The sequence below is a fragment of the Bubalus bubalis genome, chromosome 18 (assembly GCF_019923935.1).
Source record: "Bubalus bubalis isolate 160015118507 breed Murrah chromosome 18, NDDB_SH_1, whole genome shotgun sequence".
Lineage (NCBI taxonomy): Eukaryota > Metazoa > Chordata > Mammalia > Artiodactyla > Bovidae > Bubalus > Bubalus bubalis.
The window spans coordinates 13,745,338-13,766,577 of NC_059174.1; the positions used below are offsets into that span (position 1 = coordinate 13,745,338).

Here is a 21,240-nt window from a genome sequence, read left to right on the forward strand (position 1 = left end):
CTCCTTGGCAGCCCCTGTGTGGTTCAGAGGGCCCACCAAGCTGTGGGGAGGAGCCCAGACTCACCGGTCAGGAGTTCAGAATGGTGGTGGCCACAGGAAAAGGGCCCAGGAATCCTTGGGTACAGCCCCCAACCCAGGTCTGTGGCAAGGACACACGATGACCAGAGCCAAGGGCAGGGACTCTGCACCCCGGAGGCCATATCTGCCCAGGGAGGGCTGCACCTCGGAGTTTAAACCTCAGTGACCTCCTCTCTGTGCGAATGGAGGACCCACCCCCTCAGAGGTGACAAAGGCCGTGTGCGGCAGTTATAACAAGGGGCTGTCCCACAGAAACCAGAAACCACCAGCCAGCTCACTGGTCAATCAAGTCCAAGGTTCAGAGTGTCCACATGCAACACCAGCCCCAAGGGGGAATCACTGTGCCGCTTCTGAGGGGCACAGAGAGAGTGGGAGCCAGCCCGGGGTCACACAGCGGTGGAATCACACAGCGGCAGCCTCACCCGCCAGCCCTCAGCCCTGACCCGGAGAACAGGCTGTGTCCCTGGTGGACAGAGGGTCTGCTTCCAGCCCCTCCTCCCCGCCTTGGACGGCCCAAGGCAGGCAGATGGGCCAACGCTGGTGCAGCCGCGGTGGCAGCTGCTCTGGGGGAGGCGAGCGGGAAGCCGGCTCCATGCCTCCCTCCCCGGCGGAACCTTCTGGATGTTTTGACTCATTCCACCACATGGTCTCCCAGAATCCCAAGGAGATCTGGGGGTGGGGACCTGCTGAGTCAAAACAGCCTTGGGGGTTTTCGGCAGAGGGGCGTGGCGTCCTCCTGCTCTGCCTGGAGTCTCCCCTCTTGTCTCTGAGAAAGCTCCAAGGCCATCTCCCCATTTGACGGGAGGGAAAACCGAGGCCACTGCTGGCCCCTGGGGTTTCCTCTGTGACCCAGGGAGGCTCGGTCAGGCCTGTCCTGAGCCCTGGGGCACACGTGGAGTCTACAGCATTTCATCCAGGGCTGCACCCTCATCTCCCATGTTCCCCTGGGGGGAATCTTCCCAAGGCATAGAAATGGGGAGACCATGGTGGCTTCAGAGGCCGCGGGGAATGCCCAAAGTCACATGACACCTTTTGCCCGGTCAGTGTGAACATTTTCACAGGGACATTTATTGTAAAACAGAACGACTAAGGAGGTCCTGGTGCCTTGGATGGAAAACCTCTCCATGTCCAGAGGCCTCACCCCAACCACACCCACAGGCTGTGGGCGGCCTCTGTGTGCCCAGTAGTGGGGAAGGGTGTGCGGGACTCGTTTGCTCCTCTTTGGGGATACCCCACGGCGGTGCAGGTGTGTGAGCTCAGGCAGTTCAGACTTGCAACTCTCCAGCACAGCAAGCTTCCAGGGAGCCAGCAGGCTTGACCCGAGCGGCAACCAGGCTCAGTTGTGGGCTATTCCAGCTCCACCCCCTTGGTTGCCAAACCCCTCAGGATGCCCATGGGGCCTCCTAGTCTCTGAAATGTCCATCTTCTGACCCTCTCCAGGCAGCACAGGGTTCAGGGAACAAGCGAATCTCCTTCCTCTCCTCCCGCATGAGGGATCCCCCAGGCCTCGGGACAGATGGAGCTGGAGCGCCGGCGGTCAGCTCAATCAGGAGGATGGAGTGAGAGCCAAGCCCACCAGTGGTGGAACCACATAATAGCCGGCAGAACGGCAGGACCGGTTTTGGGTCCCTCACCCTGGGCTCCCGCACAAAGGCTTTGGCTGCTGGCCACAAAGGCACAGCTCCGGGCGGTGATCTCCCCCAGGGACAAACTGGCCACTGCCGTGCAGTCGTGAGGAGGCATCAGGCAGACCCCCAGGGGAAGCCAGGATGCCTGCTGGATCAGCTCTACGAGTCTTCAGTGCAAACCCCCGGTGCACAGGAAATGCACGACATTTTCATGCCTTAGTATTTATGCCACCACCTCCACTAGCTGAAGCCCTCAATGCCCACAGGCAGCTCCCAGGCCATCCTCCATGCCCTTGCCCTCCTCCCTTGTGCTTCTCCTCTCCACCTGCAAGGCCACCTTGCTGGCCCGCAAATGTGCTAGGCATGCTCCTGCCCCAGGGCCTTTGCACTGGCTGTCCCCTATGCTAGAGAGCTGTGCCCTGGTGGCCCCTTGGCTGCCTCCCTTCCAGGCCTCAGCTCAATGTCACCTACTCAGAAAAGCTGCATCTGGCAAAGACAGGCCCCACCTCCCAGACCCAGGCCCTGCCCATTCCTTGTTTCCTTCATTTATTGTCCATCTCTCCCCATACAGAGTAGCAGCCACACGAGGGCGGGTCCATCTGCTGGATTCCAGAATAGCAGCCGACACATGGCAGGCCCTCAGTCGCTATCTGTCAAAGGAACAAGCGCCTAAACCAACTACGTTCTCATCAACAGTATCTCATCTAAGTGTCACCCAGCTCTGAGCCGGTGCCTCACAGCCGCTGGGCATGCGCTGTGCCGGGCAGCAGTGACCCCTACCCTGGGGTCAGCCTCCTGGGCTTCATCCAGGAAGAAAACAACAGTTGGAAAGGAGGGTCATCCTGGGAGGGGCACCCATGGGCAGATGTGAGCGGTGTGGGGGGTGGCCAGTGCCTCTGGAGTCAGAACGCAGGCCCCCCAGGCCCTGTGCAGCTGGGAGTCGTGTGGCTTCCATCAGTCCCACCCCACCCCCACCAGCAGGGAGCTCAGAGGAAGAGCGAGGAGCCGAATTTCTGCCATACATCGAGAGCTATATGGTCTTCTGATGTGCAGAAAAATGGAAAATGATTATTTCACATACCCTCACCAGCGCCTGGGTATTCAAATTCTGCCCTGTGTCCAGACAGGCTGGGGGAGGGGCAGGTCCACCTATCCTTCTCCAGGGACCTCCCTACCTGGTCCCCTGGCCCCCCCCGTGAGGTGACAGCTGGGATGCCCAGGGGGACAGCAGCTGTGTCAGCTGATGGGGGATGGGCATACCACCAGGTGCCAACCTGGTTCCGTCCAGGCTCAGTGGTGACCCCAAAGCCTCGGTTTCCCTGGCATGCTGGGAAGGAAACACCTAATTTCTTAGTGGCTCCACAGGGGTGGGAGAAACGCCTCAACTGGGGAGACTGAAGCAAAGGTGACCTAGGGTGACCTCCACTGCCCTCCCCTCCTCTGCCCCAGACCAGTTCTGTGGGGTCTCCTTTCCCAGGGGCCTGTCCTGACCCCTCCACCCTGAAGCCTTCCATAATTCTTCCTGCAGGACCGGGGCTCCGGCCCCACCACACGGGCTCCTTATGCACGAGGAGTTCCCAGTCCTGGGCAGCCAGATGGAGGGGCAGAATCTGAGAGCCGGCACCTGGTGGTCTGTGCCGTGGAGTTTGGGGTGTCCTGGCCATGGCAGTCAGGGCTGTGCCCTCTCCTGTCTCCGAGCTGCCCATGGAGTGGGCCCTCAAGGAGCTTTTGTTTGCAAGTGAGCAGGGTCAGGTTTCAGCGAACGGCCCCGCAGAACCCTGGCCACCTCCTCTGTGCTCCCATGAGGGCACGACCCCGGCTGCCTCCCTACATGCCCTCACATAGGCAGGACCCTGGCTGTCCATCCCTCCGAGCCCCCACGAAGGCAGGATGCACGACCCGACTCCAGGGCTGGAGAGCAGATGAGATAGCTGTTTGTGGAACCAAATACAGCGACAGCTTGCAGGCAGGCGGGCCCTGCTGTTCAAACAGCACTCTCCCAGCACCTAGCGAGGGCATCCCTGCAGCCGTGACCCTGGCATCACTGCCTGGAGATGGGGTGCTCACAGGTGACACATGTTCCTGCCTGCCCTGGGCCTCCTGTGTGTCAGGTGCCTGCCTGGGCTCTGAGGCAGCAGGGCCAACAGACAGAAGTCTTGCCCTCACAGACTGACCTTCTGGGGAGGAAACGTGGTAATGTGCAAAGAAGAGGGGGCGCTGAGGGCTGTGGGGACACAGGTGGGGGTGGGGATGGGGACTTCTAGGTGGGTTGGAGCAGGATGGTGGGAGCCACGTGGATGTGGGGCAGGACACACAGGCAGAGGGACCCTCCAGTCCCTGGGGTGCTGGGGACACAGCAAGGCAGGTGGGTCAGGATGAACATTTAGGGGGAGGGCTGTGTGGTCTTGAAGTCACTGGCAATCTGCCTCTGTCCCTGGAGGGGGCCTCTCTGGTTGACACATGGTGGCCCCAAACTACTTCCTCTGAGTTTGGGGGGGTGGGGAGAATGAAACCAGAGAACAGGTGCAGAATCTTGTTCATGCCAAGGACCTGGGACGCAGGTGCCAGGGAGATTCAGTAAATGTTTGTAGAACCAAACACAAGGACAGCTTGTATGCAGACGAGCCCTGCTGTCCCAACCACCCTCAGGCTCCTGGCGGGGCGTCCTGCCAGCCAGTGACTTGGACAACTGCATGCTCCCCACCCCCACCTCCAGGCCAGGGTGTGGTCACTGTGGAAGGGGTGAGCTGACCCGGGGACGTGATACAGGGAAGCCAGGTGACCAGGGCAGGAGGCTTTTCATGTGAATTCATTCCTTGAAACCTGGAGGACAGTGACCTAAACTGATGACCGCTCAGCACAGCAGATGCTGTCCCAGGAGTGACCCCAAGAGAACTGAAAACACACACCCACCCAAGAAGGTGCTTGGGAAGGTTCACTCCAGATCATCCACTCTCACCAAAGGTGAAGTGGCCCAGCGTCCATTGACTGATGATGGACACACAAAATGTGCAGATCTGAGTCACTGAATCTCAGTCATTAAAAAGAAGGAGAGCAGTGACACATGTGACAACATGGACGGACCTCAGAAACATGGGACCAGCCTGCGGCAGCGCTAACTAGAAGGGTCCTGCCCCTCTTCCCAGGCGTGGTGATCTGTTCACCTGGGGGACTCACCCCGACAAGCGGGCAGGACAGCTTCTCCCTTGCTGACCCCAATCCAGCTGGGCTGGCAGGCCCAGGAAGGAAGATGGTGAGGCCAGACACTACCGGTCGGTGACCCGATACCTTCCAAGGCATGCCCCACATCCGGAGGCGCACCCTTCAGAGGCCAAGAGGAACCTAAGGATGGTCTCCCCTAATAACCTCCTGAACCAGGAGCCTAACTGGGATGATGTTTTGTGTGGTGTGAGGATTATCAGCCAGAAAGAGGTCCAGGCGGCAATGAAGGGACCTCAGACACTTTGAGACTCAGAGAAAAGCCTCCTGAACGCGGGGTCAGGTCCAGGACCTCATGACCACCCCGACCTGTCCCCTCCACTCTGAAGCCCCCAGGGCCATGCTGATCAGCAGGGCCAGGAGCTGTGCTGGTCCCTTACCAGGGATTGAATGATCACGATTGTGGAGATTTCAAAAAGGAGTTTTCACATTAACAGAGAGGAAACCGAGGCTCCAAGAAACCACATAATGTACTGCAGCTGAGGGTGAGCCTGTGGGCTGAGATTCCACCTGGGTGCCTGACACCCCAAATGAGGCTCTCCTATGACAAAGCCACACAGGTGTGAAGTGACAGGCATCCTGGGAAAGTCCTTATAGATGGCAGTGACAGGCATCCTGGGACAATCCATGCAGATGGTGACAAGTGTCCTGGGACAGTCCTTATCTGTGTGCAGTGACAGGCTTCCTGGGATAGTTGTGCAGATGGTGTTGACAAGTGTTCTGGGACAGTCCGTGCAGGTGGTGGTGACAAGTGCCCTGGGACAACCTTGTCTGTGTATAGTGACAGGTGGCCAGGGGAAGTCCTTGTCTGTGTATAGTGACAGGTGGCCAGGGGAAGTCCTTGTCTGTGTGTAGTGACAGGTGGCCAGGGACGGTCCTCGTCTGTGTGCAGAGACAGGTGACCAGGAACAGTCCTCGTCTGTGTGCAGTGACAGGTGGCCAGGAACAGTCTTCACCTGTGTGCAGAGACAGGTGGCCAGGGACAGTCCTTGTCTGTGTGCAGAGACAGGTGACCAGGGACAGTCCTCGTCTGTGTGTAGTGACAGGTGGCCAGGGACAGTCCTCGTGTGTGTGTAGTGACAGGTGACCAGGGACAGTCCTCGTCTGTGTGTAGTGACAGGTGATCAGGGACAGTCCTCGTCTGTGTGTAGTGACAGGTGATCAGGGACAGTCCTCGTCTGTGTGTAGTGACAGGTGGCCAGGGACAGTCCCTGTGTGTGTGTAGTGACAGGTGGCCGGGACAGTCCTTGTCTGTGTGTAGTGACAGGTGATCAGGGACAGTCCTTATCTGTGTGTAGTGATAGGTGGCCAGGGACAGTCCTTGTCTGTGTGTAGTGACAGGTGATCAGGGACAGCCCTTGTCTGTGTGTAGTGACAGGTGGCCGGGACAGTCCTTGTCTGTGTGTAGTGATAGGTGGCCAGGGACAGTCCTTGTCTGTGTGTAGTGATAGGTGGCCAGGGACAGTCCTTGTCTGTGTGTAGTGACAGGTGATCAGGGACAGCCCTTGTCTGTGTGTAGTGACAGGTGGCCGGGACAGTCCTTGTCTGTGTGTAGTGATAGGTGGCCAGGGACAGTCCTTGTCTGTGTGTAGTGATAGGTGGCCAGGGACAGTCCTCGTGTGTGTGTAGTGACAGGTGGCCAGGGACAATCCTCGTGTGTGTGTAGTGACAGGTGGCCAGGGACAGTCCTTGTCTGTGTGTAGAGACAGGTGGCCAGGGACAGTCCTTGTCTCTGTGTAGTGACAGGTGGCCAGGGACAGACATCATGTGTGTGTAGTGACAGGTGGCCAGGGACAATCCTTGTGTGTGTGTAGTGACAGGTGGCCAGGGACAGTCCTTGTCTGTGTGTAGAGACAGGTGGCCAGGGACAGTCCTTGTCTGTGTGTAGTGACAGGTGGCCAGGGACAGTCCTTGTCTGTGTGTAGAGACAGGTGGCCAGGAGAGTCCTTGTCTGTGTGTAGAGACAGGTGGCCAGGGACAGTCCTTGTCTGTGTGTAGAGACAGGTGGCCAGGGACAGTCCTTGTCTGTGTGTAGTGACAGGTGGCCAGGGACAGTCCTTGTCTGTGTGTAGTGACAGGTGGCCAGGGACAGTCCTTGTCTGTGTGTAGTGACAGGTGGCCAGGGACAGACATCATGTGTGTGTAGTGACAGGTGGCCAGGGACAGACATCATGTGTGTGTAGTGACAGGTGGCCAGGGACAGTCCTTGTCTGTGTGTAGAGACAGGTGGCCAGGGACAGTCCTTGTCTCTGTGTAGTGACAGGTGACTAGGGACAGTCCTTGTCTGTGTGTAGTGACAGGTGACCAGGGACAGTCCTTGTCTGTGTGTAGAGACAGGTAGCCAGGGACAGTCCTTGTCTGTGTGTAGTGACAGGTGACTAGGGACAGTCCTTGTCTGTGTGTAGAGACAGGTGGCCAGGGACAGTCCTTGTCTGTGTGTAGTGACAGGTGGCCAGGACAGTCCTTGTCTGTGTGTAGAGACAGGTGGCCAGGAGAGTCCTTGTCTGTGTGTAGTGACAGGTGACCAGGGACAGTCCTTGTCTGTGTGTAGAGAAAGGTGGCCAGGGACAGTCCTTGTCTGTGTGTAGTGACAGGTGGCCAGGGACAGTCCTTGTCTATGTGTAGTGACAGGTGGCCAGGAGAGTCCTTGTCTGTGTGTAGTGACAGGTGGCCAGGGACAGACATCATGTGTGTGTAGTGACAGGTGGCCAGGGACAATCCTCCTGTGTGTGTAGTGACAGGTGGCCAGGGACAGTCCTTGTCTGTGTGTAGAGACAGGTGGCCAGGGACAGTCCTTGTCTCTGTGTAGTGACAGGTGACTAGGGACAGTCCTTGTCTGTGTGTAGTGACAGGCATTCAGGGATAGTCTTTGTCTATGTATGCATGAGCTGGGTCACCCTTCCCAAGTGCTCATGGGGTCACCGTGCAGCTGGGCTGGGATGCATTGGTGGGATCTGGTACAACATGCACTGCTGCAGCCGTCAGAGTGTGGACGTCTAGACGGGTCACATGGCTCCTCTATGAGTGTCCTGGGCAGCTGCCCTAGGGACAGTCAGGGAGATCACACATCCTCCTTCTGCCTGGTTTTCACAGCCTTGCACACATACTTACCTGCCCCGTGTGCATCCCCTCACGTGCACACTCACACACAGGGCTCCCATGGAAGGTGATATCCACTGTGGTCCCTGGAGTGAGCTGCTCCCCTCCTCCAAGGGACCTTCCTGCAGCTTCCCTGCCCCCTCTCTGCCACCAAGCAGAGGGAAAGGCAGGGCACTGGGAAGAACAGCTTTTCATGAGTAAGCGCCCTTGCTTCAGACCATTCTACCAACACCCAGACCTTTGGACACAGTGGGGGGCTTCTCCACCTGTCCTGGGGGCTCAGGCTCAGTCTGCAGAGCTGGGGGGCACCTGCTTCTCCTAGACATGGCCTCACCCTCCGAGATACCTGTGTCTGGATGTCGCCTCTTCCTGGCCCTGTCCCCCTTCACCTGTCCCCCAGGACCATCTTCTCAAAATGCAAACCTGATCAGCTCCCACCACTCAGCTCCACTCAGGGGCCTTCCCTGGGCCCTGGAGACTCCAGGGACGAAGGCCAGAGTCCTGCCCAGGTCCATCAGCCCCACGGTCCTCCAGTTTGGTCCCGGCCCCTCCTGTTTGTGGTCGGTCACCTCTACACGGTCGTCCCCAACTACATGTCTCAGAGACGCATGCCTGCACCCCCAGGGCCACCAAGGAGCCTCTCAGCAGAGCTGCCATTGGGGAACTCTCTGTGCCCTCGCCCTGCTCTGTCTGACATGGTAGTCACCAGCTAACGAACAAGACTGTTCGGAACTCAGACTCAAAGCAAATGTAAAACACAGTGGAATTTCAAAGTGTTTTTTTAAAAGATCTCAATACTTAAAAAAAAAATCAACTACATGCTGAGATAACAACATTTTGGAGACACCAGGTTAAATAACACATATCACTAGAATCATGTGGGTTTCCTTCTTTTCTCCTTTTTCTCCACGTGGCCACAACCCTAAGTGGCACATGTCTGCTCTGCCTGGGCACGGCTCACCAGGCCATGTAGGCTGATGCATCCCGGGAGAAGCTGCCCTTCAGAGCATCTCCTGTGGTCACAGTCTTGGGGGTCCCAGGGTGCACATGGCAAGTCCCACCCAGTAATAGCTACTCGGATCACAAGCCAAGCAAACAAGCTGCAAACTGCTGAAAGCCTCTGAATGGTTCAAGGTGACGCCGTGTGTAGAGAGTCTGTCTCAGAGCATGGGGACTCCCTGTCTACACACAGTTGGACTCCAGGGAGCTATCTGGGCAAAGACCACATGGGGGGACAAGACCAGCGGTCGGTGGGCCATATGGAGAGGGTCTCAGACCCCCAACCTGAGCCTTCACAAGTGGGGATCTGCCACAGGTAAAAGGAATACCTGCAGGGCTGCCCGGTCCAGTGCGGGCTCCCAGGGGCGTGGCAGATGGGGTCACTGCAGGGCGGTGTCGTCCTGTCCCCTGCCTGGAGACAGGCGCCTGGTGGGGTAAGGCAGGACTGCTCTTCATGGGAGTGAAAGGGACCACACGCCCTTCGCTCTCCTGCCCCGATGTTCTCCGCAGCGGCAGAAGGGCCTCTCTCGCACAGCCAGGAGCGCAAGTGTCAGCACACAAACAGCTGCCCTTCCCACCACCCTGCACACAGCCAGCTTGGATGCGGAATGCTGCCCTCCAGCCCACTCTGACTCCTCAGAGGCAGGGAGGGGGGGAGGAAAGCCCTTGGTTCACTGAGCTCACGAGTCTGGCAGGGCTGAGTGGGGCTGGGGAAGCCCAAGGCCCCCAGGAGAAGTCACAACAGCCACCTGGAGACTCAGGTATAGGGAGAAGACGGAGGTTCCTGAGTCAGAATCCCACCTCTGCCACCAAGTAGCTGTGGGATGCAGTTTCCCACTGGGCCCCAGTTTCCCCTGTGAACTGGGAGGGGTGGAGTGGAGCATGGTCCCTGGGGACCCTCAGGTCCTGTGCTCTGAGCTGTGTCCCCAGCATGGGGATGGGGTCAGCAGGCACAAGGGTCTGGGCTCCACTGAGGACACAGCCTGTCTCTCTGGACCTGGGGCAGGAGGACACGGGGGTGGGCTGGAATCAGAGCAACAGGGTGTGACATGGAGCTGCCCGACACTCACACCCACCAGTGAAACCCAGGATGCACTGAGTGTCCCCCAGAGAAGGCCTGTGACAACCACATCTAGAGCCACCTGTCAGTCAGATACATAGGACCATCCACCCTCCTCACAACCCCAAGAGGGAGGGGCCAGTGAGACTGTGTTTAGCATCGAAATAGATTCAGAGAGGATGAGTGGTGTGCTGAGGGTCGCACAGCCACCACCAGGAGGGGAATCAGGCTTCAAATCCCAGCAGCTCAGAGAAGCCAGGTGGTGTCCCTCCCCCTCCCTCTGCCCACAGCCTGGATACACAGGGCAGAAGCTCCTCAAACTGTGTGCGAGCTACAGCCTCCTCTGGTCCTGAACACCCGCACTTCTCCAGCCTCTCAACATGCTCCCCGCCTGCCTGTCAGAGGGGCCACTGCAGCCGGAAGCCTCTCCTTTCCTCCCTGGCTTCACTCTGGATTTTCTGGGTCCTCCCGGGTTGGGACCACCAGGTGAACACTTCCTGTGGGCCCCACGCGTGGCCTGGGGCCTCCAGGTGCATAGGGAGCTCCACAGCCCTGCCCCGGCAGCTGTGACTCCTGCCCTACCCCCGCTGTGGACTTTTCTCTGCCCAAGTAAACAGAAGGCACTCAGGGCCGGACATCCTCCCAAACCTCCTCCCGCCACGTCCACCATGCTCCAGCCTCAGGGGAAGTGGGGGATCTGAGCACCCAGGCCCCGGGGAGGCTAGACGCATCCGTGGACAAGGAGTGGGGTGGCTGGGAGCCTGTGGGTGGACAGTCGATCAGGGCTGCGGGCGCCCCGGCCCCAGGAGGCAGCTTTCTTATCACAGCCAAATGCATCTTTGCTTTCCTTCCTGCCGACATCTGGCCCCTGGCGCGTCCCCGGTTACAGCGAGCAGAAGTCCCAACGTCTGTTTTATTGCCAAAGGTCATCGGAGGCCCCACTCAGCCATCAGCCCGTGCCCCGTGCGTGCTGTGAATTCAGAAGCGAGAACTGGGAACCCACGACTCACTTTCCTTGTCCCAAGTTTCCATCCTGAGCACCAGGCCTCTGCCTAGGTCTTTCCACTGAGGCTACAAGGGTGACACCAGCCCAGAGTTTGCTTCCAGAAACCAAGCTCTTGCTGCCATTGTGGTCCTGGAACAGGGCCAGGCCGCCTTCTCAACACAGCAGACAGCTCCAGGGGTCTGTCCACCCCCTGTGCCATGGGAGCAGCACCCATCTCTCGTGAGCCTCTCCCGGCCTCAGTGTTCCCATGTGGAGAATGGGACGGCAAGGCTGCCCACATTCAGGGTTGTCCTGAGGTCAAATGAGGGGCAAAGCCTGCAGCCAGCCTGGGAGCTGTTGTTGGGGCTGCGTGACAATGACTCTGCCCCCTGCCTGGGTGACCCTGTGTCCAGTGACACAGCCATGGGTGACAAGCGCCTTCCAGGTCAGTCCTGTCCAGTAAGTCCGATTGTGGCCACATTCCTGCATTTACCAGTTTCAGAGTTCAGGATCCTCCTCCACCTCCCAGCCCCACCCTCCCAGGTCTGGGAAGTGACAGTAGCTGCCCGACAGAATGTTATGCCTGGATACCCTGTTGAAACAGCCAGACAATGGCCAATGCCGTCGAGAGGTCCTTGAAAGGACACCAACCCCCTAAGCTCCTACCCTGGGTGGTGGGAAGGGGAGGGGGCTGGCCTCAGGCCTCTGCAACCCAAACAAGGCAGAAGGTTCTCATCCTCCCGGCCCTGATCCCCGGGGCCCCTAGCCCCAGGGAGTGCCCTAGGTGTCAATTACTGTGCCCACGTGCCAGAGTCTGTGTCCAGGTGACAGTGCTGACATCTGGGGCACTAACCCCTTGTCAGCGCCCAGCAGGCGTGGGAGGAATCCTTACAGGCAGGCAGGGGGCCAGGCCCACAGGCACGGATGCCAGGAGGCTGCTGTCTGGAGGGAGCACCAGGGCTCCTCTCGTGGGATCAACAGCCTGCACGTCCCTGGGCATCTGTGAAACAGGGAAAGTCCCCCCATGGGCTGTCCTGCAGACTCGGGGTGGTGAGTTCGAGCGCAGAGCCTGGCTAGACAATGCCCCGGGGTGACTTGTGCTGCTGGGGGCTGGAGAGGAACCATGCACCTGAGAGCCATGCCACAGGCAAGATGGAGCTGCCCCATGGAAGCGCCTGTTCCCTCCTCAGAACAGCACTCATTTAGCACCTACTGTGTGTGAGCTCTCCAGCACACCCCTGTTTTGGATTCTGAGCACACACGTGTCTGCACACACCCCCCTCACACACACACACACTGATAGGTGAGGAAATTCAGAAGAGCTGAATTCAACCACCATCCCGCAGGCCCAGGAGGAATCAGCCAACCCAAACACAACTGGACAGAGGAGGGAGGCCGCCGAGAGTGCCAGGGCACTTCCAGGTAGTAGAGAAATGTCTCCTTGGATGCCAGCGGCCCTCCCTGACTGCCCAGGAACCAGCAGCGCTCAGAGCCAGCCCCCTCTGCCCCTAGGGCAGCCTCACGGGCTTGGATCCTGCGGATTACTGACCCAGCCTGCCGGCGTCTCCAGATCCTTGCGTAGGAAGGAAAATTAATTTCTTCCAGTCATGCAGAAATGAAAATATGTGCAGCCAAATCAGAGAGATTTCCTGGAGCTGGTAACTCAGTTACGTGGATCACCTGGTGACAGAGGGAGGACTGGCAGGTGGCCTGGGCACCCCCGGGGGGTCCCAGAGGAGGACCTCCGCCGCGTATCCGCCAGCTCGCTGGCCTGGGGGGGAGGTGCCCTGGGTGGGCCTGTAAGAAACGTCCCCTCCCCCAGTCACACACGGATCGAGGCAGCTCGAGAGAGAGCCGGATTCTGCCAGAAAACTGGTCCTAATGTGACATTCCCTCCCACCCAAGTCCGCCTAGCTCTCGGGAGCCCCGAGTGCCACATCTGTTCCTGCACTCAGCACCCCTCCCCTCCTTGTCCCTCGCACGTACAAGGGTGGCTCAGCCACACAGCTCCACGCAGCCCGGCTCTTTACGGACCGGGCTGTTGGCTGCACAGAGCAGAACCCTCTGCCTCCCGGGGGTCTCCAAGCAGAGGACAGAGGTGGGGGTTGGGTAACACACAAGACCCTCCTGTCCATCACAGAGCCAGCCCTCTGTGGATGTGCCCTGCCCCAGAAAGGATGCCCCCAGGGCCCCAACCTGAAGAAGTTTCTCAAACCTTGTGACAACTTGGGAGAGCAACGCAGGGACCCAGAATAGCTGCCCATCCTCTGCCGCTGGCCAACCCCTGTCCTTGGAGGGCGGCCGCCCTGGGAACCTCCTGTTTCTGGGTCCAGGGAGGAAACACACGCCCAGTTAGACATAATGATTTGGCATCCTGGCTGCCGGTCAAAGTGGGGGCCTGACTGTTGCTCAGATCACCCCAGACAGAAGCACAAGATCTCTGTTCTCAAAGGAAATATTTTTCTCCCTGGCCTCTACAACAGGCCAGAGGTCAGCCAGCCTCAGCCCCAATGCTGGGGAATACAGTTATCCTGGAGGGGAGGTTGCAGGGGTCTGGCACTCCTCTGAGCACACACACAGTTTGCGGGGGGCCGGAAGGAGGGACAGCCTGAGGCTGTGTGTTCAGAGCCGGCGGCTCAGAGTGTGGCTTGCCACCAGCCCTGCTGCCTTCTGCTCCACGTAAGCCCGTCTAGGGCTGAATTTCCAGCCATCTGTCCCTCCACGTCGGCTCACACCTCCCTCCCTGCCGTTCCCACAGCCTGGCTCTGGGCCTGCCCAACATGCAGATGGACGGTTCCCAAAGCCTGTGAGTGGGACCGCTGCCACCGGGCTTTGCCCGAGGCCCCGGAGCTGACAGGATCCAGGGGCTGTTATTTAAGATCTTCTCCCCACCCTGGGAGCCGGGGCAGGACATCCCCCAGGGCAGTCTTCACCCCCAAAAATGTTCAATGCCTCTGCGCTGGGCGGCATGTCCAGGGACCAAAACAAGAAGGGGAGGGGCTAGAGGGAGCTCTGGCCCGCCTCCCCAGCCAGGCCACAGGCACGTCCATCTCTTCTAGGGTCACCTCCTGTACCCCCCGACTGGTCCCCTGTCACCTGGCCTGGCCCCTCTTTGTCAGGAAGCACAGGCAAAGCAGGGGAACCCGCAAGACTCCCCACCTTCCACACGCAGGTCCCACCTTAGGTCTGACCACACCCCCAGCAGGTCAAGCTCCGGCTCACCTGGGGGGTGGTCAGTGGGCGGGCGCTGAGTGGGCTGGCCCCACCCCGCTGTGGGCTCCAACTTTGCAAAGTGGGGAGGGGGTCCCCGGGAGGCCTATGCACTCTGTGCAGCTTCAAGGAGACCCCGGGACAGCAGCCACGGATGGAGTCGAGTGACAGCGGCGGCAGCGCGGACGGACGGACGAGGCACTTACGGTCCAGAGGTCCGGTGGGCCGGAGGCGATTGCACTCTCGCGACCCGGTTCTTGAAGTGGCTTTTCCTTCGAACTCGGTCCCTGCCTCCGTAACTTGGGGGCAATCCGCGCGCTGTCTTCTGGCGCCGACCACACTCAGGCGCGAGGCGGGACCGCTGCGCGCGGGGCGGCCGCCCGGGCCATCCCCAGGCGGGTCTCCGGCCGCTCGCTCCGCCCGCCGGCCGCCCGCGCGGGAACAAAGCGCGCACGCCGCCCCGGGCGGTCTCCGGCCTCCTCTGCCCGCGCCGGGTCCAGCCGCCGTGCCTTTGGCTCGAGGGCGCCGGCTCCGGCTGCCGCGCGCTCGCCCGAGCGTCTCACGGGGCTCCGCGGCCCCCGCCCCGCGCGCCCCGCCTCCGCCTCCTGTCCCCTGCCGCCGCCGCTGCGCCACCTGCCTCCCGCCCGGCGCCCATCGCGCTCAGCTCCGCCCCGGGGCGCCGGGCTCCGTGCGGGGCCGGCGCGGGAGAGTGGCTCCGCCCGCCGCCGCCCCAGCCACTCGGGCGGTCGCGGACCCCGGGGCGCGCCCTGAGAACTCGGCCGAGGGCGCGGGCCAGCCGCGGGGGCCAGAGGCTCTAGGGCGCAGCCGGCGGCCAGCAGCTCTGGTGCGAGTGTGAGGGCCGCGCGGGCGGGTGTGAGTCGGGAGAGCGCGGGTGCGCGGGGTGCCGGGGTGGGCGCGCTGTGCTGTGTGGAGAGAGACGCGCGCCGCTCGGTGGGGAGGGATGCCCGTGAAGGGAGCGTGGGGGCCGCGGAGCCGGGAGCGCAGAAGGTGCGGGAAAGCGGGGTGGCGTGCTGGGACGCACGGGCGCCGGGGCGGGGGCGGGTGTTAGTGTGGGTGCCGTGGGCGGGGAGCGCGGGGTGCCGTGAGGAAAGCCGTGAGGGTGCCTTGCAGGGAGCGCGGGAGGCGCGCCGGCGGGCCCCTCGCCCGTGCCCACCCCCGCCGGCTCTTCAGGCCGCGCCCTGGGCGGCCGGGTGGGGGCCCGGAGCAGAGCGCGCCGCCGCGCACACCCACCTCGGAGCAGTCGGCGGCGCCCGCCTCGCAGTTTTACGGCCGCGGCGTCTGGAGTCCGGGAGGGAGGAGAGCAGCAGGCGCCCCTCCTCCGGCCGCCGCACCCCCTCCACCCCCGCAGCGTGGGCCGAGCCGGGGCCGCCTCCGCGCGCTGCCGGCAGGGGGCGTCCTCCCGCCGCGCCCTGTTCTCAGTGCCTGTGGCCTCGGGCCCACGCTGACCCAGTTACCCGCAGGAGTGCGGGGACACTGGACCCGGGCCCACAGCCTCTGGCCCGGGGCGTTTGCATGTGCTCTGCGTTATCTGCATCCCATTCGCTTAATTTCAGCCTGCAGGACTGCCCCAGCCGCTGCCCTGGCCTCTGTGCGCCCCCTTCTCCCTGCCTTGCAGCCCTCACCGTACCTCATCCCCCGCACCTGTTTGCCTCTTTCCCTAAAGTGCTTTGCAGTATATCTGATGCATCTACCCGGTTAGTACATTTTGGTTAAATCGGTGCCATTCCCCCTTTTCGCCTCCCCCAACCCACACAGACTGTTTCCTCGAGACAAGCTGGGGGTCCCAGGGTCCGGTCTTAGGAGACAGAGGGTCCAGAACTTGGAACAGCAGAGCCCTGATCTGCATCTCATTTGGCATAAATCTGCATGTGAAAGTCCAAGGTCCCCAATTCCCAAGTTCAAAAATACAGCAGTATGCCAAAAAACACCATTCTCTTTGAGTGGACTCCACCCCCACCCCCACTCCCATCACTGGGGCGAGTTGGGCAAAGAAAGCCAGTGGAAACACAATGCAAGGCTCTGGGCAGGGGGTCATCCCTGCCTCACCCTCGTGGCCACTCCCAGGGGCACTGGACAGAGTCTCCCGGTGTGTGGCCCCTGCCAGTCCCTGACCTCCTGCATCTCTATCCTTGTGGAAATAAGAGAAGTGTGGTGAAGAATTACTTGGAACACAAGTTTCTGGCATCTCCCTTCCCCTGACTTTCCGAATGTGATCAGGTGTGGACCCCTCCTGTCCCAGGGGAGAGCAGACGGTCCTGAACTTGTGTGTGGAGATGACAAATAGATTTAAGAAATTAGATCTGGTAGACAGAATGCCTGAAGAACTATGGACGGAGGTTCATAACACTGTACAGGAGGCAGTGACCAAAACCATCCCCCAAAAAATGAAATGCAAGAAGGCAAAGAGTTGTCTGAGGAGGCCTTACAAATAGATGAGGAAAGAAAAGAAGGGAAAGGCAAAGGAGAAAGGGATGCAGAGTTCCAGAGAACAGCAAGGAAAGATAAAGCCTTCTTGGGTGAACAATGCAAAGTAACAGAGGAAAACAATAGAATGGGGAAGACTAGAGATCTCTTCAAGAAGATTGGAGATACCGAGGGAACATTTCATGCAAAGATGGATCACAGAAGAATGTGGATTTAAAAGTAAGCGTCCCAGACTTTACACACCAGGGTTCATTGATACCAGCTCCCTTACTTCATGGACTCTGAAGCACCACTGATGTTAAGATTCTCCTCATTTCATGCACCACTAAGAAAAGAGAATGCTCTCCTGGTTATAATCCTAAGATGCCTCTAGGTTTCAGAGATGTTAACAAGCCACCAGTGGGCCAGGTGGGGCATTGAGCAGCAAGCAGACACCCCGAAGCCCACATTGGTGCTCTCAACCGGGCAGGGAGGTGGACCGACTGACAAGCACCGAATTCTCACAGAGCATTAGCAGAAGCCGGGCCCAGCCTGGGGCCCGCTGCATCTCATCCCCTGAAAACAGCACATGGTTGTCAGTTCTTTGTGTTAAATTGCCAGTTGCAACGTCACTGATTTAAGCAGGGTATTGAACACTACTGGAGATGTGGCAGATCTCAAAACACCAGGAATAAAACAGCAGTCATCAGCGACCACACGCTCAGGCCCCGAGCCAGCCCAAAGGCTCCGGAGTTTCTGCCTGGGAGGATTGAGGCCTGCACTGAGTGGTCACAGGGACAGCCAGGCCAGTTTGACCTCGTCAACAGTCATGGTGAGTCATGGCAGAAGCTGTCAGTCACACTGAGGAGGAGGGTTTGCTGACGGTGGGCACTGAGCTGAGCACTTAACTCTCCCTCAGCTATCAGGCAGATGTTCCTGGAGCCCCCACATTACAGGTGGAGGGACAGAGGCTCTGAGCGGCTGCATGGGTGGAAGCTGAATGCTTTACATCCTCTACCCTTTGGGCTCCCTGTTGCCTCCCCTGGGTTGGTTTCTCAGGCTGGAAGTGGCCTCAGCACAACCCCTGGGTCTTTGGCAAAGCTGAAGTCCCACCATGCCAGTTCAACCTGGGCATCCAGCCACTGCAGACCACTTGTCTGTAAAAATAATTCTGGGACTTCCCTGGTAATCCAGTGGCTAAAACTCCACACCCCCAATGCAGGGGGCCCATGTTCCATCCCTGGTCAGGGAACTAGATCCCACATGCTGCAGCTAAAGATCCTGAATGCCACAAGGAAGATAGAAGATCCCATGTGTGGCAACCGAGACCCTGTGCAGCCAGATAGGTAAATATTAGAAGAAGACAAAGTAATTCTGAGTGATGACAGACTTCCTCAAATACATTTCTGTTGTACGTAGAAATCTTCATCAGAAGTTTAAATAGTTGCCAAGAGGATAAAATCTGCCGCACCGTTAAGCACGGATATTTCAAAATAAAAGAGAATATGCTGGTCTCGTAGTGATAGCCTTTTGATAGCCATCCTTGTCCATTTAAAAATCCACAAACTAAATCTTCTTTAACATCTGAATTTTCACCAACTTCCAAGCTGACACAATGAGCTTTTTAGATACAATATCAAAAGCATGATCCAGGAAAGAAAAATTGGGTCAGTTGGACTTCATTAAAATTTAAAACTTCTGTGAAAGATACTATTAGAATGAAAAGACAAGCCACAGAATGGAAGAAGATATTTGCAAGACACACACCCAATAGAGCACTGTTTTCCAAAATGTATAAAGCCTCTGCTTCTCTGACAACTGACTTTTCACATAGCCCCTTCCCCCTTGCTGTATGTTTCCATTCTGCCCAACAGAATTTTGCCCTAGTTTCAGTTTGAAATTATTTAGATTCCTGTATCACACAAAACTATGTAAAGACATCGGGATCTCAAGATTTAAACATTCTCTTGTGTTCAAGTTTGTCTTCTAGATTGGGTCATTGTTTTAATTACAAGTGGTATGTAGCTGATACAAATAATGTGAATTTATTACCCATTTTGAGAATTATTAAACATAAAAGGTAATTTTTTTTATTAGAAATGCCTAATAAATGGGCAGGTTTTTTGGAGTAGTTTGTGTATCCACCCATACATATTCCTTATTTCCAAGAAAAGAAGGAGTACAACACAAATCCCATTCCTATACAGATTTTTACTGTGCAACTGTAAGAAGTCCCAGTTACACAAGTAAACAGATCAGCAGAGGATGAGATGGTTAGATAGCATCATTGACACAGTGGACATGAATCTGAGCAAACTCTGGGAGATGGTGAAGGACAGGGAAGCCTGGCGTGCTGCAGTCCATGGGGGTCACAAAGAGTCAGACACAACTGAGCCGCTAAACAATGAAAGGTTTGTGTGCTCTCGTGACACCACCGTGGCCTCCTTCCATTAGTTTTCTGCCCCGGACCTCAGGGTGACCAGTCACAAGAATGATTTTTAAGGACTGTCAGCTGACAAATTCATGGGCCTCTGTCAATTTTGTGGCAAGGAGTGGAAACGGTCTGAATTGCAAGATGTTTGCTGCAAGCAGGGAGACAGAGAAGCATCATGGGTAAGCCCAGCAGGGGATACTGACCTTTTTTGGGGAACTGAGAGAGGGGTGACTATGCAAAGAGAGCCGGGAAGAGGGGCTGCACCAGGGCCCAGGTGGGCAGCGTCCTGCCCTGGCCATCAACTGAGCTGGTGTGGGCACCAGATTCTGTGGCTTTAAGTCAACCACAAAGACAGGGAAAGAGCCTAAACAGAAAGAGTCTTAGGCTCCAGCAGGAAGCTGCCTGGACCCGGCGGCATCTCTCGGTTCCCCAACCCACCCGGATCTAGGGGTGGCTCCTCTTGCAGAAGGGGAGGCTCACTTAGAGCTCCAGGCAGACACAGCAGAAGGGCCAAGCAGAAGCGCCGTGGAGGTCATCCTGTGTGCCTGGCATCAGGGCTGCAGAGTGCAGCTGTGCAGGGTCCCAGCAGACAAGCAGGGAAGGCAGGTGTGGCTGTACTGTGGGGCAGAGGTGCCTGACTTCATGACCCCAAAGACAGCTCTACCTGTCACCAAGGGGCTCTGTCAACCACATCTGAAACACCTTCTTGGGGTTTCCATGGAGAACACTGCCTGCCTGGGCCTTTGGCCCACCACCCCACTGTCTCTCACCTCCTCTTCCACCTTCCAGGCACAGCACCAACTCCCCCGCCCCCACTTTAGGTCTCCATCCTGACATGCCCACGATCCCTCCAGGACTCCAGGATACCGCCCAGCACTGGACCCTGCCCAGCCAGCCCCAGCCTTTCTGCAGGTTCATAAAGAAGCTCATTCTTGGCTCAGACGTGAGCCTATGACCCACTCCAGTCAATGGGATGTGCAGAGAAGGGGTTCTGGGGACTGTCCTGGCTCTCACGTGCCAAGAGGAAGCTGCTGTGTCCTTGCTCCGGGCACTGCTGTGTCTGGAGGGGGCCTGTGGCCAGCACCGAGGGTGATGCTGATGCAGGAGTGGGTCAGACAGATGGAGAGGATGGGGCCCGTCAGAGCATTGTTCAGCTGCTGAATCAACCTGCAACCTGTTTTGTCCCTGAAACCCACCCTGATTCTGGAACTCTAGTGCAATAATACACTTCCTATTGTTCAAGCTGGTTTTACTGAGTCTGCTTCTTGCAATGAAACACAACTGACTCTATGCCTTACTTTTTAGGCAGTCTTGATCTCAGCCATCTGAGGGCTGCTTTGGCTTATTAAGTATCACCCTTGATGCAGAGGGTCTGAAATTTAATGTACATTAGGATCACCTGGAGTGACTGTGAAAATGAAGTCTCCTGGGATGGGGACCTGAGAGGCATCAAAAGACTCCCCTCAGTGGTTGCGATAAGTCACATTCTAACCCAATATTTTAAAATATTAGAAATAATGACAAAATCCGTGTGAGCAAAGTATCAAAACTTTAAATAAAGATGAGATCACCATTACTCATGTCTCCCTTTGGGTCAGGCTCCAGAGCCCCCATGGCTGGCTCCTTCCCCAAGGTGGGATTAGAAGGGCGGGGCATTAATCAATTACCAACCCACCATTTCCACCATGTGATGCTGGGGGGCTGGGGGTGGGCTAAGGCCACACTGTGGGAAACAGGACCCCAAAGCAGTCTCAAGTCATGCACAGGCAGGCTTCCCATGGATCAGGCCTTCCCTTTAGGTGGGGTCAGTTTGGCAGGTGGGCTGCCTAAATCAACTCCTCCCTGGATTCTGGGAATGAGAGACAGGCTTTGGGAAATGGGGCACTGTCTTATTTGGTTCCCCCAGAGGGTGTCTGGTCAAGGCCAGGAGGCAGGGCAGGGAAGTGGGAGGGAGGGAACCAGCAGCAGTCCACCCAGGGTCAAAGAGGTGGGAGGACACAGATTTATGCAGCAGCTCCTGCCCCTTCTTGCGGGGTTGTTCCAGAGACCCTCACCCCGCCTGTGTCCTCCCTGGCAGGCGCAGAGGGAACACAGATGAGGGTGG

The 21,240-nt window shown here is 58.1% G+C and overlaps 1 protein-coding gene across 8 annotated transcripts in view; it reads right to left on the minus strand.

The window, feature by feature from the left end:
- Positions 1 to 21,240, minus strand: part of CBFA2T3 (CBFA2/RUNX1 partner transcriptional co-repressor 3) — a 79,660-nt gene that overhangs the window by 38,941 nt on the left and 19,479 nt on the right. For 2 of the 8 annotated variants that reach the window (XM_044931168.2, XM_025268529.3), the window contains exon 1: positions 65 to 9,439. The exons of 1 other annotated variant lie outside the window; for it this stretch is intronic. In XM_044931168.2, coding sequence (XP_044787103.1) covers positions 65 to 200 — 136 coding nt within the window. In that variant the 5' untranslated portion in view covers positions 201 to 9,439. Of the gene's footprint in view, positions 1 to 64; positions 9,440 to 12,617; positions 12,749 to 13,283; positions 13,392 to 14,290; positions 14,464 to 14,484; positions 14,904 to 15,529; positions 15,548 to 21,240 lie in introns of those variants that run through there. 5 more of the 8 variants (XM_025268532.3, XM_044931170.2, XM_006043139.4 and 2 more) reach the window with 5 other exon arrangements.